The sequence below is a fragment of the Lynx canadensis genome, chromosome E3 (genome assembly GCF_007474595.2).
Source record: "Lynx canadensis isolate LIC74 chromosome E3, mLynCan4.pri.v2, whole genome shotgun sequence".
In the NCBI taxonomy this organism is placed as follows: Eukaryota; Metazoa; Chordata; class Mammalia; order Carnivora; family Felidae; genus Lynx; species Lynx canadensis.
Window position 1 is genome coordinate 19,339,750 of NC_044318.1, and position 19,104 is coordinate 19,358,853.

A 19,104-nucleotide genomic window follows, 5' to 3' on the forward strand; every position below is an offset into this window, starting at 1 on the left:
TGCATTGCAGTTCAGCATTATTCCTGGCTGCCTTGCCTCCACATCTGGTTGTCTAGCCTCCTTGGAGATTCTGTGAACTCCCAGTACCTTTTAAACAATTCCTTCTAGGTTGAAATGGTCAGAGTTGGGTTTTTTGTTTTTGTTTTTTTGTGGGGGTTTTTTGTTTGTTTGTTTTGGGGGGGGGGGTTGCTCATAGTCAAGAACCTTGATTGAGACAGAGTTTTTGAAATTGATAATCAAATGAAAACTAAAAAAATCACACAACAGAGGATGTGTGGTTTTATAATTTCATTGAAACTACCTTCATGTGGTAAAAGTCTTTTTCCCTCTTTCATTTAGCTCTACAGTTAATTGGACAATCCTTATATAAAGAGGATGAGGAATTATGTTAGACTTGCCCTCTCTGAGGACCATGGCTGGAGATGTTGGATGGAGGGGAGACAAAGATCCTTCCAAGCTTAGAGTCTTATTTATGGATCACCATCCCTGGAATGTGTGATGATTTTGCCATTGGTGGATTTCTGAAAATGTAAACAACTGCTCCAGCCTCCTTTTGAAACAGAAATGAAGGATTATTGCATTGAACAAAAGAATGCAGTAGACTATCAAAATGCTACTCTGTGACAATGAATATGACTGGAGTGTCCCCTAGCTGCACAACCTGTTGGCCCTTGGCACCTGAGGGTGGCCCACTCCTTTGCTAGAACACATGAAGATGTTATCACTTCCCTAGTTGCCCCAGCTGCCTGTTTTGGGGCATATGGTCAAGCTGAGGGGAATGTCATGGGTCTCTGTTAATCAGGTCACATGTAGACTTGGCATGTTGCTGCAAAATCCAGTTTTACAAATTCTAAGCTGACATTCAGAGACCACTGTTGCTTGTAGATGAGTATGAAACCTGGATATGGGTGGTACCATGGACAGTACCAAAGATCATGGAACAGGTGGTGCCAAGTGGGCACCCCCCCATAGACCTCACAGACACAGATAGGAGATGCCGATGTATTTGTTTTTTTCTGATTGTATTCTTTTAGTCTAAAGTGATGACAGCAACTCAATTCAAACTAACTTGTTTAAAAGAGACATTTGTTGGCCGACATAACTGAAAAGCCCAAGGGGCAGATCTGACTTTACACATGGATGGATCCAGGGCTCAAATGACGTTATGAGTGTTCACTGTATCACCTTTCCTCTAGGCTCCTCTTTATCTATACTAGCTTTCTTCTCTTTCTGGTGACCCCTGGGACTTCTAGACTTACATTCTACCAGCTGAGCAATCCCAGAGTAAAAAGAGCTCATTTCTTTTTTGACGATACCAGCCAAAGTGCCAGGGGCTGATGCTCAATGTCTTTGACTAGCTCATACTGGATCACATAGCCATTCCTGAAGCTATCACTGTGACCAGCACGGTGGGGTGTTTCATATGGCCAGAACAGGCCCACATAACCACTCCTGGAGCCAGGAGCTAGGATCAGCACCACCACCTTCTATGGCATGAGAATCAGGGAAGGGTGATCCTTCGAAGGAATATTGGGATGATCTTGTCATAAGATGCTAAAATAGGTAGGGACCACAGATGTCCACCACCCAATGAAGATGACTTAAGGTAGAGATCTGAATTGTATAGTAGACCCTCTTATCTCTCAGGAAAGTGGTCTCTATTGAGATCAAGGAAGACTTGCCCACAGATCATGACTCCTCATTGGTACTGAAATGCCAAGTGTTGACATTGGAGTAGATGTTTAGGGAAGAGGAAAGTGTGATGATAATTGGAATAACCCAATATGCTGGGATTGTGCAAGCATTTACCAAAATAACCAAGCTCTCCTCATCGACACAGATGAAATAAAAGAATGAGAGTATAGCACATGTCCTTTAGGTTAAAGCTCAAATGTTACCTCCATGGAGGTGACACATCCTGACATCCTGCTTAGAGAAACCTTCCCCAGTTACTAACTGTGCTCTTCATTTTCTTCACACCACCCATCAAAATCTGTAATGATCATGCTTATAGATGTGAACACTTGTTAATTGTCTTTTCCCCTCTATTGGAATTTAATCTGAACAAGGACAAGATGTTTATCTCGTTCACAGTAGCTCCAAGCATAGTGCCTGTCACATAGTAGGTGTGCAACATATTTTTTTAATTGAAAGAACCAACTGGAACTCTTGGGGTCATGTGCTAGGAATCAGCCTAGGAGAGCTTAGAGCACTTGAACTCAAATCAGATTGTCCCCATCAGTTTTTTTTTTCTCCATGATCTTCAGAGTTATTTTCAAAAATAATAATTTTGTGAAAAATATATCTTACTATGAAATATAAGGGGCCCTTAAATTACAAAGATTAGCTCTATGGATGCTCTGCTCTTTATTTAGCTTCCTGTGGATCTCTCTCTTCTCAGAGCTGCTGTCTCATTGTGTCCTTGTGAGATGCTTGGCACAGTTGGATCTGTAGGAAAAGAAAAACACACAAGCGCGTAGACCTCTCTTTATCTGCCAGATTGGAAGCTACCGGGGGGCAAGGACTGGTTTATATCCATTTCTGTGCTTCCCCAACACTAAGCATGGTGTTTTGCGCATCATGAGTAGCTGTTGGTTGATTTGAAATAAATAGCATTGGTTAAATCCTTAAATTCTTATGTCTGCTGCAGTGACCTCAAACTTGACAATGTGATGCTGGATTCAGAGGGCCACATCAAGATTGCTGATTTTGGCATGTGTAAGGAAAACATCTGGGATGGGGTGACCACCAAGACATTCTGTGGCACTCCAGACTACATCGCCCCTGAGGTGAGAGCTGGTGGGACCCCTAACGTGTCCACATTGCATTGATGTCTCCTCTCTTCCCTGGATGGCCATGTCAGGACTGGGAAAGGTCCAGGGGGGTACCTGGCAAGCAAACCTCAGGCTGGTCCTTCTCCTGTACTCTAAATCATTCCTTTGCTATCACACATGCAAATTAACTTAGCACACATCCAGAAGCTCAGGCCCAAAATACATCAAGGTTTGGGGGAAAATTTAAATAAAACTCAAAAAGAACCATCCACCGCACATCAGTAAAATTCTTCAAGCTGCGATGGCTCATGGCCATATGATACTGCCTAATTATGACATTGAAACATTTGTTAAGAGGGGGGAAAGAGAGAGAGACAGACAGAGAGGGCTTTCCTGGGCTGACATATGACACAGGATCTGTGTACTGATACTAAACCCTGAAAGACTCAGAATTTTCCTTTCCGTGAGTAAGATATAAATGAAAGGGAAAAGATTTAATTCTAGTGCCTCCCCCTCCCTTCCCAAAGGAAACGGTCAGTTGCAGAATGGATTTCCCCAACATGGCATGGTACAGAATTTGTGCCAGATGATAGCCTTCCTTTTTCTCTGAATTGGTGCTCAGAGAAGTGGCATTTTGCAATCTGTTACTAGATTTTTAAGGAAAGGAACTGAGGATGTGGCACAGAGTCTTGGAAATGGGAATTCTAGAATTCCTTTCTTGACTGTCACTTATATGGAACAATGATGATGGAGGGCCCCATGTAATTAAATAATCTGGCACACAATTTAAAACCTGCATACTCTTACCAAAGCAGCTCCTCCTCTAGGAACTTAGCTTACAACACACACACGTACATGCACAGCTGATAGGATACATGTTCAAAGTCCTTTCTTCATTACAGTGCTATTTTCAAATAATGAAAAATAGGAAACAACCTCAATGACTATCAACAAAGGAATGGTTAGCTAAAATATGTTACATTCACATTAAGAAATATCATACAGCTCTTATAAAGATCAGAGCACATCTGTATATACTAACTTGAGCAATGTCTATCAAGGAATGAGCAATAGACTGAATTATTTATAGTATGGAATACCACATCAATTCAATTCAAACGAGTGAGTTAGGGGTGCCTGGGTGTGTCATTCAGTCATGGTTCGTGGGTTCAGGCCCCGCATCAGGCTCTGTGCTGACAGCTCAGAGCCTGGAGTCTGCTTCAGATTCTGTGTCTCTGTTTCTCTCTGCCCCTCCCCAACTTACTCTCTCTCTCTCTCTCTCTCTCTCTAAAATAAATAAACATAAAAAAAATTTTTAAAGAGTGAGACATATATGTAGATATGGAAAGATCTTTGAGACATATTGTTAAGAGAAAAAAATCAAGGTACAGTGAACAACTACATGCCAACAAGCTGGACAACCTAGAAGAAACGGAAACATTTTTAGAAACATGCAACTTACCAAGACTGATCAGGAGGAAATAGAAAATCTGAATAGATCAATTACTAGTGAGGAGATTGAGTTTGTAATCAAAAATCTCCCAATAAAGCAAAGGACTAGATGGCTTCATTAGTGAATTTTACCAAGGACTAGATGGCTTCACTAGTGAATTTTGCCAAGCATTTGAAGAAGAATTAACATCTATCTATCTTAAATTTTTCTGAAAAATCAAAGAGGAGGGAATACTCACAAGTTATTTTAGAAGGTCAGCATTATTCTAATACCAATAACAGAAAAGGACACTACTAGAAAAGAAAACTACAGGCCAATATCCCTGATGAATATAGATATAAAAACTCCCAGTAAAATACTAGCAGACTGAATTCAGGAGCACATTAAAAAGATCATTCACCACGATCAAGTGGGATATATCCCTGGGATGCAATGATGACTCAGCATGTGCAAATCAATCATTGTAATACATCACATTAATAAAAGAAAAGAAAAGAATCATATCTTCAATAGATGCAGAAAAAGCAGGGATAAGACAAAAGTGTCCATTCTCACTACTCTTATGCAACATAGTACTAGAAGTCCTAGCTAGAGCAATTGGGAAAGAAAAAGAAACATCAGAATTGAAAAAGAAGCAGTAAAAATGGTCTCTATTTGCATGTGACATGATTTTATATGTAGAAGATCCTAAAGACTCAACCAAAACTGTTAGATAGAATCAATGAATTTAGTAAAGTTACAAGATACAAAATTAGTATACAAAACCAGTAGCATTTCTATACACTAACGATGATTTTTCTGAAAATGAAATAAAGAAATGGATCTCATTTGCAAAAGCATCAACAACAATAAAATACTTAGAAGTAAATTTAACTAAGGAGGTGAAATATTTCTACTCTGAAACCTACAAGACATTGCTGAAAGAAATTGTAGAAGGTACATATAAATGGAAAGACATCCCATGTTCATGGATAGAAGAATTAATATTATTAAAATGTCAGTACTACCAAAAGCTATCAATCGACTCAATATAATCTCTATCAAGATTTCAACTTCATTTTTTACAGAAGTACAAAAAACACTCCCCAAATTTATGAGGAAGCATAAAAGGCTCCAAATAGCTAAAGAAATGAGAAAGAACAAAGCAGGCGGCATTACACTTCCTGATTTCAAGCTATACCATAAAGCTACAGTCATCAAAACAATATGGTACTGGCACAAAAACAGATAAATAGGATGGAACAGAAATGAGAGCCCAGAACAAAACGTAAGCATATGTAATCAACTAATGTTTAAAAAAGAAGCCAAGAATACTCAATGCAGAGCACAGTTTCTTTAATAAATGATGCTGAGATAACTGGGTATTCATATGTAAAAGAATGAGGGGTGCCTGGGTGGCTTAATAGGTTAAGCATCTGACTTCAGCTCAGGTCATGATCTCACAGTCCGTGAGTTCGAGCCCCATCTCAGGCTCTGTGCTAACAGCTTGGAGCCTGGAGCCTACTTTAGATTCTCTCTCTCTCTCTCTCTCTCTCTCTCTCTCTCTCAAAAAAAGAAATTAAAAAAAAAAAGAATGAGACTGGACCCATATCTTACACAACTCACAGAAATTAACTCAAAAAGGATTAATAAATGTAAGACCTGAAACCATGAAACTCCTAGAAGAAAATAGGAGCAAAGCTCCTCAACATGGGTCTCGTTAATGATGTTTTTTGGATATGAAACCTAAAGCACAAGCAACAAATCAAAACAAGTGTGATCATGTCAAACTAAAAAGCTTCTGCACACAAAAGAAACCACCAACAAAGTGAGAAGAGAACCTAGGGAATGGGAAAAAATATTTGCAAACCACATATCTGATAAGGGGTTAATATCCAAAATATATAAAGAACTCCTACAACTCAATAGCGGAAACAAAACAAAACAAATAACCCAATTAAAAAGTGGGCAAAGGACCCAAATAGACATTTCTCCAAAGAAAATAAATGAAAGGCCAACAGGTACATGAAAAGATACTCAACATCACTAGAGAAATGCAAATTAAAACCACAATGAGAATGTCTCCTCACACCTGTTAGAATGGCCATCATCAAAAAGACACAAGAGAACTGGTGAGGGCATGGAAGAAAGGGAACCCTGTGCACTATTGGTGGGAATGTAAATTGGTGCAGCCACTATGGAAAACAGTGTGGAGGATCTTCAAAAAATTAAAAATAGAACTACCATATGACCTAGCAATTCCACTTCTGGGAATATATCCGGGGGTGGGGGGGGGTGTGGGGAACACACTAACTCAAAAAGGTATCTACTCACATGTTTATAGCAGCATTATTTACAGGACATGGAAACAAGTGTCCCCCCGTGGATGAATGGATAGAGAAGGTGTGGTATATATATGCAATGGATATTATTCAGGGGTAGGAAACAAGGAAATCCTACCATTTGCAACAACAGATGCACCTTGAAGGCATTATGCTAAGTGAAATAAGTCAGAGAAAGGCAAATACTGTATGATCTCACTTATATGTAGAATTTTTAAAAAGAAAACCAAACTCAGAAAATGAGATCAGACTTGTGGTTACCAGAGGTGAAAGATGGGGAGGGAGATTATGGGAAGGTGGTCAAAAGATACAAACTTCTAGTCATAAGATTACTGAGGATGTACACACAATGACCATAGCAAACACTGCTGTGTTATGTAGGAAAGTTAAGAGAATAAATACCAAAATTCTCATCACAAGGGAGAAAACTTTTTTCCTTTTTTTTCTTTCATTTCTTTTTATTGTGTCTATATGAGAAGGTGGATGTTAGCTGAACTTATTTTAATCATTTCACAGCATATGTAAATCAAACCATCATGCTGTATGCCTTAAACTTACACAGTGATGTGCGCCAATTATTCTCAATAAAATTGGGGGGGGCGGGAATCAAGGTACAGAATGTTAAATACAATATGATACCATGTATGGAAAACAAGAACAATACACAGAACACTGCTATATGCTTCTTATGAGTATGTCGAAATTCATGTAAAAGCATAGAAAATCTGGAAGGTTACAGACTGATTTCAAAACATTGGTTACCTCTGAGGTTAAGGGCACAGTGACGAGTAATTTAGCTCAATCTGTATACTGTTTACATTTTTCACAAGGTAAATATGTTTGTGTGTTACTTGAATAATTATTTGAAAGATTACTTGAAAAGTAATCTTTTAAATTAATGCTTTTTTAGATTTCCCCTTCTATTAAAAGTAGAACATTCCTGTGAAACCTTTTCTAAGCCAAAATGGCTTGAAGTGAAGAAGTATTTTTATAAATTTTTTTTCAATGTTTATTTATTTTTGAGACAGAGAGAGACAGAGCATGAATGGGGGAGGGTCAGAGAGAGGGAGACACAGAATCTGAAACAGGCTCCGGGCTCTGAGCTGTCAGCACAGAGCCCGATGCGGGGCTCGAACTCACAGACCGCGAGATCATGACCTGAGCCTAAGTCGGCCGCCCAACCGACTGAGCCATCCAGGCGCCCCTGAAGAAGTATTTTTATAGCATAGCAATTTTATATGGAGACATTTTTTTAATGTTCTGAGCCCCCAAAAATAACTTCTTTTTGATGCATTAACACGCATCTGGCTAGTGGGTACATAAAATTAATTGAGATCAAGGGACGCCTGGGTGGCTCAGCCAGTTGTGCATCCAACTTTGGCTCAGGTCATGATCTCACAGTTCCTGAGTTCGAGCCCCACATCGGGCTCCGTGCTAACAGCTCAGAGCCTGGAGCCTGCTTCGGATTCTGTCTCCGTTTCTCTCTGCCGCCCCCTGCTTGTGCTCTCTTTCTTTCAAAAATAAATAAGGATTTTAAGAAAAATAAATTGAGATCGAGCACAGATGCTCACACGATTCAAAGCTATGACTGCTTGATGCTGAATGTCGTTCCTGGGGAGAAGCGTGGCAGTACCACTTCGCTGCCTTTGTAATGGCTCCATGAAAACCAAATGCTGAACTCTATTTTTGCTTTTTCCCTTTAGCATAAAAGCAAAAGTCCTGTTCATATTTCTTTAGATTAATGAAAGCAGGAAGTATTGTAGGTCTTTCGTAGAAGCAAAGTGGCATAACACAAACTTTCAAAACGCAGGGGACTCCTGTATTAGAATCCAGTGGTGTTTTCCCTGTGTGCCATACCTTGGTTCATCATCATTTCGTTAAATAGAGCATCAGACAAGTCCTTGATCTGCCGTGAGTTCAGTAATCTCTGGCTCGAAGCTTGCTGCACTTCGAGGTCCCCGGGGAGCTCTTAAAATGTAGGCTGGCCAGGTGTTACCCTCAACTGAATCAGAATCTCTGAAGGAAGGACCCACGTATCCGTGATTTTCCAGAGTTCCCGGGTGGTTGTGATACCTGAGATGCCTGGAGTTGTGTTCCCGGGGAAGCCCTTGCTCCCTCCTCCAACCCACTGATGGGAGGAATAAGCTAGGGGTCAGGCTTTCGCCCTGGCTTTGCCATTAACTAATAGCCACATCACCTCTGGCAACTTCTTTCACCTCCCAGGCTCTGTTTTCCTTTGTGAAAGGATTAACTTGTTAGGTTGTCATGAGGATCAAATAAGACATGAAGTACTTTAAAAGTGTGAAAACACTTTCAGTAAGTGTTCTCACGGAAAGCTTTCCCTCCGGTCTCTTGCTGTTTAATTCTCCTCAGAGGGCATTTCTGATTTTAGGGTAGAAGATTTTAGGTAGAAGATGGAGTTCAATAAGCAGACATTCATTTTAGAGCCAAGTTTGCTCAGACACATTCATTGAGTAAAACAATGACTGAATGAGAAAACCTTCTACTTACAGCTAACATTTGGAGGACGTAATGTGCGAGAGGAATGTATCTCCCTCTCTTCCTCGCAAAACCCCGTGATCTAGATGTTATAAAATTCCTTTTGTAAGTGAGGAAACTGAGACATCAAGAAGTTGAGTAACCTCCCCCACGGTCACACAACTCGGAAGTAGCAGTCGGGACCGACCCTGAACCTTTGCTGTATCACCTTTTCAACCTTTTGATACAGTTAGTTTTACACCCCTATATATTGAAAGGTGGATGGTCACACAGCTATTCCAGACTTGGCCATGCTCTAACGATTTGGTGATAAGTATCAGAAATCTTAAAACAATATGTTATCATTGCAGAAGGCATGAACAGACATTTCTCCAAAGAAGACATCCAGATGTTCAACAGACACATGAAAAGATGCTCATCATCACTTATCATCAGGGAAATGCAAATCAAAACAATGAGATCACCTCTCACCTGTCAGAATGGCTAAAATCAAAAACACAAGAAACAACAAGTGTTGGCGAGAATGGGGAGAAAGGGGAACTCTCCTGCACTGTTGGTGGGAATGCAAACCAGTACAGCCACTGAAATAATTTGGAGATTTCTCAAAAAAATTAAAAATAGATCTATCGTATGATGCAGTGATTGCACTACTGGGAATTTACCCCCAAAATACAAAAACACTAATTCAAAGGGACACATGCACCTCTGTGTTTATTATTTACAATAGCCGGACTAAGGAAGCAGCCCAAGTGTCCATCGACAGGTGAATGGATAAAGAAGGTGTGGAATGAATATACATGATTATGTATGTGTGGAATATTACCCAACCATAAAAAAGTGAAACCTTACTATTTGCAACAACATGGATGGATCCAGAGGATATAATGCTAAGTGAAATAAGTCAGTCGGAGAAAGACAAATACCACACAATCCCGCTCATATGTGGAATTTAAGAAACAAAACAAATGAACAAAGGGAAAAAGAGAGAAAGAAAGAGAGACAAATCAACAGACTCTTTTAACTATATAGAACTCACTGATGGTTACCAGACACAAGGTGGGTGGGAGGGTATGGGGGAAATAGGTGAAGGGGATTAAGATGAAAATAAAATAAAATAATTTTTAAAAACCATACATCCCATTTGATCCACCAATTCTATTTTTAGGAATTTATCTTAAGGAAATAATTGGACGAATGTCCAACCATCCAGTTGCAAGGATCCATATTGTAGCATCAGAAGAAACCTGATCTTGGGAATAGACAACATAAATTTTGGTATAGCCATCCAGGGGAATGCTGTGCAGAGATAAAGACTGATTACATCGATGTGCAACTATTGCGTGGAAATTTTAAGTGAATAAAATACTTCATTAAAATTCCACATATTAAAGTGTGTGTGTGTGTGTGTGTGTGTAAAACACATACATACACACTGAATTTACTATGTATTGATAGAAAAGAATCTAGGAAGAAATAGACCACAGACCTGTCATAATTTTTCTCTTGATAAATGATTATGGGTGATACTAATTGTATTCTCTTAGCTTGTCTATATTTTTATTATTTATTTGCTTATCTATATTTTAAAATAAATAGTATAATAATAAGAATGCTATCACAGCTTTGTAACTTACAAATTTTTAGTTGTGGTAAAAAAATACAAAATTCACCATCTTAACCATTTCTAAGGCACAGTTCAGTAGTAGCAGTAGACAAGCTGAGAGAATATAATAATTAGAATCACCCATAATCATTTATCAAGAGAAAAATTATGATAGCTCTTTGGTCTATTTCTTCCTAGACTCTTTTCTATGAGTACAGTTCAGCATTCAGTTAAGTGTATTTCTGTTGTTGTATAAATGTGATTACTTTTGTAATGAGAAGCAAACACTGTTTTCCTTCTTAAAAATGCCATTCACTGTATTAAAACAAAAAAAGTAACACACTGGGGGCTCCTGGAGGGGCTCACTCAGTTAAGGGTCTGACTCTCGATTTCGGCTCAGGTCATGATCTCACGGTTGGTGAGATCGATCCCAGCATCGGGCTTTGCGCTGACAGCTCAGAGCCTGCTTGGGATTCTGTCTCTCCCTCTCTCTCTCTCTGCCCCTCCCCTGCTCACTCGCTCTCTTTTGCTCTCTCTCTCAAAAAAATAAAATTAATGCACTGTACTAAGAGCTTTTAAAAGGCAATGTTGACAGCCACAGATGTTTTCCCCCACCTGCAGGTACTCTTGTAAATGGCATCTATCCGTCTTCCTAAGGTAAAGAAATGGCTTGAGTGGGCACTAGGCTCCTTAGTCACTCTTTTAGTGGCTCATATTTGGGACTGTAACAGCCAATTGAATCCTTCGCAGTAGGCAGATGACAGGCAAACGGAGAGCTCTCCTTCCACCTCCCAGCCCCAAGATGCTCCACTCTTACATTAAAGAAGTGAGTGTTCAGTCTCCAGCCATGGCTACCTGCCCGCCTCCCTGATGGAATGCCTTCTCTTTTCCAGATAATTGCTTATCAGCCCTATGGGAAGTCCGTGGATTGGTGGGCATTTGGAGTCCTGCTGTATGAAATGTTAGCTGGCCAGGTAATTGAATTTTAGCTGATTGGTAAGAAAAGTCCTCCCCCAACCCCATCTGCATGGTTTCTCTAGACGAAGGTATCCCGTTGGTACCAGCTCATAGATTGGAAACGCTGTGACTTCCTTGGCCTTAGGGTTAACTTAGTCTTTTGACTGTTTTTCTTTGTCTTCTCCCTTGAAGCCCCTGAGTATGGCCTCACTGTTGGACCCCAGGGGAAAGGGCCCAATGGTTTGGGGCAGTTGGGGAGGGGCAGGCAGGAACCCTCTCTTCCCACACTATCCTCTGCCCCACAGGCACCCTTTGAAGGGGAGGATGAGGACGAGCTCTTCCAGTCCATCATGGAACACAACGTGGCTTACCCAAAGTCCATGTCCAAGGAAGCTGTGGCCATCTGCAAAGGGGTGAGTGAGCCCCTGAAAGCTTGCGGTCAGGACCCCGCGCAAGGACAACTCACCCAGGGAGAGAGGGGGAATGGAGACTGAACTCTATCTTTCTCCCCCCTTGCTGGCCTGTGAGCCTGGCATGGACCTCCCGGAGCAAAGGGGGCTTTTTTCCAATCTGCACAAAAGTACCAGAGAGGTCTGCCTGCAACAGTATCTTGCTGCTGGCTGGGCTCCAGGCTCTAGCCCGGCACAGGGGAATGCATATTGAATGAATGAGATAGGAAACACAGAGTCTTTGCCAAAGAGCTGGGACCCATGGGAAGGTGTGCAAGAGGTCTGCAGCACCGATCTGTCAGCCTCGCCCTGCTCTGCTCTATATGTGTGTGTGGTTAATACTAACAGCGTGTAACTTTTGTCTTAAGAAAATACCATGCAGTGTTGAGTTTAAGGGATTCTCTGGATAAGCTGACCCAAATTTTGTGTCTTCAAAACCCCTGGTCTCCCCTCGCCCAACCCACGAAGGGCTGAAAAGCATACGTACGCTATATCCTGCAGTGTATGCAGATTGCACCTGTGAAGAAGGCAGGGCACATGGGTGCTGGTGAAGATTGCTTTGTTATGCATCTGGCATTAAGCCAGATGTGCTTGACCTCGGTGAGTCCCTGCAGATCCTTGGTCCTCGCCTTTGGTGCCATCAGAATGATCTGCAGGGCTTTTTCAGATTGTACATAGCCTCAGTCTCACCCAGAGATTGTCTGGACATCTGTAAAAGTCTGCAAAAGTCCCCAAGTGGTTTGAGAACCACTGCTTTTAAACCTATTACCCAAATGTGGGAACATTTCAGCTCTGATGGAAGTGTGAAAACGCTGTGAGAGCCGCAGAGAATATGGCTCGTGGATCCTGCCTTTATGAAGTATTCACTCTCCCACCAGGTGGAGGTACAGGTGCATTTTCAAGGTTAGGGCATGACCATGCCTTCCCAGTGGATTCCCACCTGTGTGTCTGAATAAACCAGGGCTGCCGGTCTTAGATCCTTGGGGTGTTTGCTGGTTTCCCACGGCTCGATCCAGCCCCGTGCTTCCGGGCCCCAATCAGATGCCTGGTGCTCTGCGTGGATGCAGAAAAGCTGGAAAACGCAGGCACTTTGTATTAGCTGGGCCACCCTCTCCGTGTAGAGCACCTTCTCACACCACCTAGATTCTCACTCTTGGTGACTCATCTGAGCTTTGTATCTCAGCTGTATAGGTTAAGCTGCAAATATCCCTGGGGAAACCACGTGTGACTTTGTCTCAGTCCCCAACATCTTAAAGTGAATTGGGTGAAAATATTTTCTTTGAAAGTATGAGGCAAGGGGAGGGAAAACGAGGAACAGAGAATAGAGATCCAGAGGGCCGTGAGGAGCGTAAGTGAGGCTTGTAAAAAAAAGGAGAAGGAGAAGAAGAGGAGGAGGAGAACACAGCACAAGGCCAGTGCAGACCCCTGTAGACATTTCATTGTGAGGGAGGAAGAGTGGGCGGAGGTCGTATACTGAGCTTTTAGTTTGTTTAGCAATTGCCACCATTTAAAGGGCAAGGGATTTCTCATGAACATTAACTTTCCAGTTTCTCTTGAGAAATCTGATCCCGCCATGCTGGTCTGTCATTCCTATAAAGCATGTGATAGCCAGCTGGATGGGAAGCCCATGTCCCCTGAAGGGCGTGCCTTCTCCAATTTGCGGAAATCCCCATCCGGCCCAGTTTCATCTGGGTTCAAATCCTGGTCCCAGCATGAGCGGCACTATGCCTGTAGGTAAATTCCTCAACCTTGTCTGTGGATTGAGGATAATGATAGTTCTCCATACAGGATTCTGTGACGATTAAATGAGTTCATACCAGCGGCTCACTTACAACAGAGCCTGGCATTCTGACCCAGAACCCATGGGCCATTATTATTATTACTGTTGCTGATGCTGGCACTACTACATTACACGCCAGGCCCCTCTTGGCATCTAAGTATGCATACGCTGCCATAGGAGTTGTTTTAATGGGGGATTTGGGAGCCCAAGACCCTCTGCACGGCTCACCCCATCCACTTCCTAGGTGTGTGGTCCTACTCTGCAGCTCTGGGCTTCTGTTTCTTTACCTCTAAAAATGGACTAACAACCCTCATTGATCATTGAGTTGTCTGAGAGCATTAAATCAGGTAACATAAGAGAAAGCCCCTTCTGTGGTATCGGCGCATAGTAGGTGCTTCATACATGCTCAAGACATTCCCCTTCACGACTCTGCCCTGCTGGGACAGCTGGGGGTTCTAAGTGGGTCATGGAGGAGAGAGGATTTTCCAGGTCAGCTGCATTCAGCTTCAGCTCCAATTAGCGGTTTCCCTGGTGGAGCAGATTTCTATTAATTTAGGACCCATAACCTTCAGGATTAACTGGGGTGACTTTCTTACTATCGGGTTGGAGGACCTTACTGAGTTGAGTGGGCTGCGTCCGGTGTGGGCTCTTTCTTCAAGGTTGAGGCTCCAAAGAAGAGAAAACACTCAAGCGAACAGCAGACACTTCCTCCCGAACCGCAGGCCCCAGGGGATGCGTCTGGAAGGTGATCAGAGATCGGAACAGTGATTAAATCCAGCTGTCTGCATGGCTGCAGGCACATCAGCTCAGAGTGCAGTAACTGGGCAGAGACTCGCATTAGTGCTGGATGACTCTGCAGTGGCTTTTCTTCGCTTGGCCATCCTTGTCCTTATGCGGAAATTGAGCTCGGCTTTTGAAAACCATTCCGTTCCCATTGAAAAGTCCTTTCTTTATATATCCATCCCATTAAAGAACCTATTTTCTGCCAGGAAAAAAAAAAATTAGTATCACGTGCTCAGAATGCCACTCCCACTTCGAAAAACTTAAAGCAGACAGAAGCCCCCACTGGCCACAGGTTCGCACAAAAGCAAGCAGAATGCATAACAGAGCAGCTAGAGCTCCGGGCAGGGCGGATCTGTTCAAAGCACAGCTCTGCTACTTAGCTGTGTGCCTCTGGGCAAATGACTACTTCTCTGGACCAGTTTCTTACTGGACAATGAGGATACTAGTTGTAAAGTGAAAATAAAGATGAAAGAGTAATGGCTAGGAAGCCTTAAGCACAGAGCCTGGGTGCACAGGAAGCACTCAGTACACAGAGGCCATCATTGATAATATCACTGGTAGTGCTAATCAAGACCTCGTAGCCCTTCCTTTCCTCCTATCCTAACCCTACACAGCTGTCAGGGCTTGGCCCAACGTGCTTGCCCTCCATAAACCCTTCCTGACCAAGCCACACCACAAATATCCCTGGGAGCCCACACACGAAGAGCTTTGTTATTAAAAGCCCAAGTTCTGGAGGGGCCTGGTGGCTCAGTCGGTTGAGCATCTGACTCTTGATTTCAGCTCAGCGCATGATCTCACAGTTTGTGGGATCGAGCCCTGGGTCGGGCTGCGCACTGACAGCACGGAGCCTGCTTCGATTCTCTCTCTCCCTCCCTCCCTGTCTCTGCTCCTTCTCTACCCCCTCCACCTCAAAATAAATAAATAAATAAACTTTTAAAAATAACATAAAAGCCCAGGTTCTGGAGAAGGCAGAGGTGAGATCCAAGCTCAGCTCTGTCACTTCTCACTTGTCCAAGTCCTTGCTAGTTGTTTAACCTCTTTGAGTGTCTATTCCCATTGAAATGGGAAAAATAATAAACCCACCTCACTGGGTTATTGTGGGAATCAGGTGCATGCAAATCAGGTAGAAGCTTAGAATAGAAATGCCCACTTATTTCCCCCCTGAGAATATGAGAATAGCACATATGGAGTATATGTGCTCATGTGAGTGTGTGTGTGTGTGTGTGTGTGTGTGTGTGTGTGTGTGTGTGAGTATGTGTGTGTATAGGGGGATAGTTTCTGATGACAAGTTATTTGGAAGCAGGAAGCAGGCTAAGCTGAGTGTCCAGCAGGGTAGGTATACATTGCTGGGTTCATCTCTTTGCCATAATCCATAAATCCTGGGCACAACCCAAGGACTCTGACATCATGGTGTCAGGTCAACTCTGGGAAGCTTTTTGGTCTTATATGTTCCATTGCTTGTTTTTCCTCTTTGAGGGTCTTCTTGTTGGTTGTTTTTTTGTTTTGTTTTGTTTTGTTTTGAAATCACCAGCTCTGTCTTTGCTCTCTGTGCATTTGCTCAAATCTTGAGATCAGACATATTTTCATGCTGCTTTGGATTCATTTACAAGAGGAAGCCTGTCTGGTTTCATCTTGGAGCATCTATTCATCTTGTTATTTAGCACTGGCTCAGAGACCCAAAGATGGAGGGTTTTGATAATTAAGTAATTTAAATGGAACACCAAAGAAACCTCAGCGGAGTTTAGTGTAATGTGCGATCCAAGCAAAATGAGCTGGGTTAGCTTTTGACTATTTAATGAGCTTTTGGAAAGTAATTACTTGAAACTTGGGTCCATTTGACTAATATTTTTTCTTCTGTTTTGTCATTTTCACAAGCGCTTTACTGAGAAATGCAAATATTATCAGAATGAACGTGGCCTTTGCCTTGGTCACACTCCAGCTTTCTCGAGGTGGGAGGCGGGGCATTTGAAGATATTGAAACTGTCCTCATTAAATGCACCAGTAATTGCGTAAAACTCATTCTTAAATCAGAATGCATCGTGTGACATTTCTAACTTGAAGTTCAGGGCCACATTGAGGCTTAGGTCTGATTAACCATAAGCAGTCTTGCTTTGGGACAAGCAGCGGCAGGCACTGTTGTCAGGTCTTCCGATTATAAAGACCTCTCTGGGAAAGTATTGCTGGAATGAAAAGCAGAAGATAAAAATTGAGTCTCTTATTGTCGTTTCTTCCCTAATTCATTGGAGTCCTCATGTCTGAGTGGCTCACGTGTCCTCCGAAGTTCATTAAACTCAACCTTTCTCTTCTCTTGAAGCTGATGACCAAACACCCGGGCAAACGTCTGGGTTGTGGACCTGAAGGTGAACGTGACATCAAAGAGCATGCATTTTTCCGGTATATTGATTGGGAGAAACTTGAACGCAAAGAGATCCAGCCCCCATATAAGCCAAAAGCCGTAAGTAAACTGGTCTCTCTGACTCTTGGCTTCACATGCGTAACATAACCCTCTCCTCTCCCGAGTGTGTGCGCCCTCGGTGTTCCGAGGGCTAGACATCGATGGCTCCCTCAAATATGTCTGTAAGTGCTCCCGTTGATGCGCACGGTCACTGGGTACAAAAACGGAGATCTCCGTTCACACAGCCCGGCCTCTACAAATGCGGAAGAGATGCTAGATACGAACTTTTGCTTTATTGGTTCAGTTATTATGACTGTCTTCGCTGGCAACTTTTTGGAGATGTCTCGTCAGTGAGCGGGAGTTCAGGTCCAGTTTTGGACCATGACAAAGGGTCTCATTTTGCCCTCGTTCTTTCCTTGGTTCGACTGTGTTCTTTTCTCTTCAAATTGACATTGAAAAGGCCACGTTACAGTATTTAAATTTAATTCTGAAACATACAGTGCGTCTGAGGCAGTAAATAAAGACAGCTCCACCAGCCAGCTCCCACCCGAGTGAAACAGAATAAAAGCAAAAGCTGGCCCACTCGTAGACCTCTTGGAGGCTCTGAGTGTAGGTACAGCTGGGAGGCAATGTCTATAGTATAAAAAGACAAGCCTCCCATTTCCACAGTTGTGCACACACGGGAGGATTTTCCATCCCCAGAGACTCGGCTGGGCACACTGTCACACCCAGGGAGGAGGAGTTTGCCCTGAATGAATCCAATCCAAACTACAGCTCCCCAGACAGGATATTTCTTTGTTAGACTAAGATGAGTGGAGACCCGATGACTTTATTATGAGCTCTGAAACTGCCTACCGAGGCTGAAACATGCACAAAAACACTGTCATTGTAACCGGAAATTGTAAGATCCATGACGATAACGGTAGTTATGTTGATAGCATTATTATTCATTTCGTGGCCACTTATTACGCGCCAGGCACCCTAGTAAGCGCTTCACGCGTGGCATCTGATGAAATCCTCACCACATCCTGTTACGGAGGTGCTGTTACTCTGTGTCCTGGAAGAGAAAATGGAGAGCTTAAGTGCTCTGTCCAGGGTCACTTGGCCAGCGTGCAAGGACGTAGGGATTCAAATCTCAGACAGCCTGACTCCATCGAGGCATAGCAGAATGCCCAGGGGCAAAGGGCGTGTAGGTTTAGGAAAGCCTCGCAGGTGGGGCACCTGGGTGGCTCAATTGGTTAAGCGTCTAACTTGGGCTCAGGTCATGATCTCGCGGTTTGTGAGTTCGAGTCCTGCGTCGGGCTCTGTGCCGACAGCTCGGAGCCTGGAGCCTGCTTCGGATTCTGTGTCTCCCTCTCTCTCTGCCCCTCCCCCACTAGCACTCTCTCTTTCTCTCAAAAATATGTAAAAACATACTAAAAAAAAATTAAACAAACAAAAAAAAGAAAGCCTCCCAGGTGACTCTCCCCATCTCCCTGGTGCTGCACCTTCCCGACCATCCCACACCATTAGCATCCCTGCTTTACAGCATCCTTGATGCATCCTGTGTCTCTCTGGACACTCCCTGAGGTTAGGAAGCTAGATTATTTAGAGACAGCCAGTTCCACCTTCCGGCCCTTCTAATTGTGGCAAACCTACGTGTTGGTGTCTAATCAGCTTCCCCGGACTGCCATCCCTCTGGCCTGTTCTGTCATCAAGAGCCTCTTTCTCTGCAGAGCACCCTTCAGACATTTGCAGATGCTGGTCTTAAATTCCCGAGCCCTGTGATTTCAGGCCAAATACCCACCCACCCCCCACACACACACACACATGCACACCTTCCACCTGCAAGCATGTCCCAAATGACATCACCTGCAGGTGCTGATTGTCTGCCAGGTCATCAGCATCCGTCTTCAAATACAGGCACAGGATTGAGCACGTTTCTAATCGTGTCTGACCCTCAAGTGAATACAGTGGGGTCCAACAAAAATCTGTTGATTATTCTAGAGCTGGTGAACTCTGTTCCCCTGTCTACTCCCCTGTTTCATCACCTGTGATTCAGCGATGTTAATAGTCTCTGCATCAGAGGATCGTTATGACGCGTAAAGTGC

At 43.0% G+C, this 19,104-nt stretch overlaps 1 protein-coding gene across 2 annotated transcripts in view; it reads left to right on the forward strand.

Moving 5' to 3' along the window:
* PRKCB (protein kinase C beta) overlaps positions 1–19,104 on the forward strand; it is a 340,854-nt gene that overhangs the window by 299,132 nt on the left and 22,618 nt on the right. For both annotated transcript variants that reach the window (XM_030300793.1, XM_030300792.1), the window contains exons 13-16: positions 2,651–2,789; positions 11,544–11,624; positions 11,913–12,020; positions 16,934–17,074. In XM_030300793.1, coding sequence (XP_030156653.1) covers positions 2,651–2,789; positions 11,544–11,624; positions 11,913–12,020; positions 16,934–17,074 — 469 coding nt within the window. The remainder of the gene's footprint in view (positions 1–2,650; positions 2,790–11,543; positions 11,625–11,912; positions 12,021–16,933; positions 17,075–19,104) is intronic.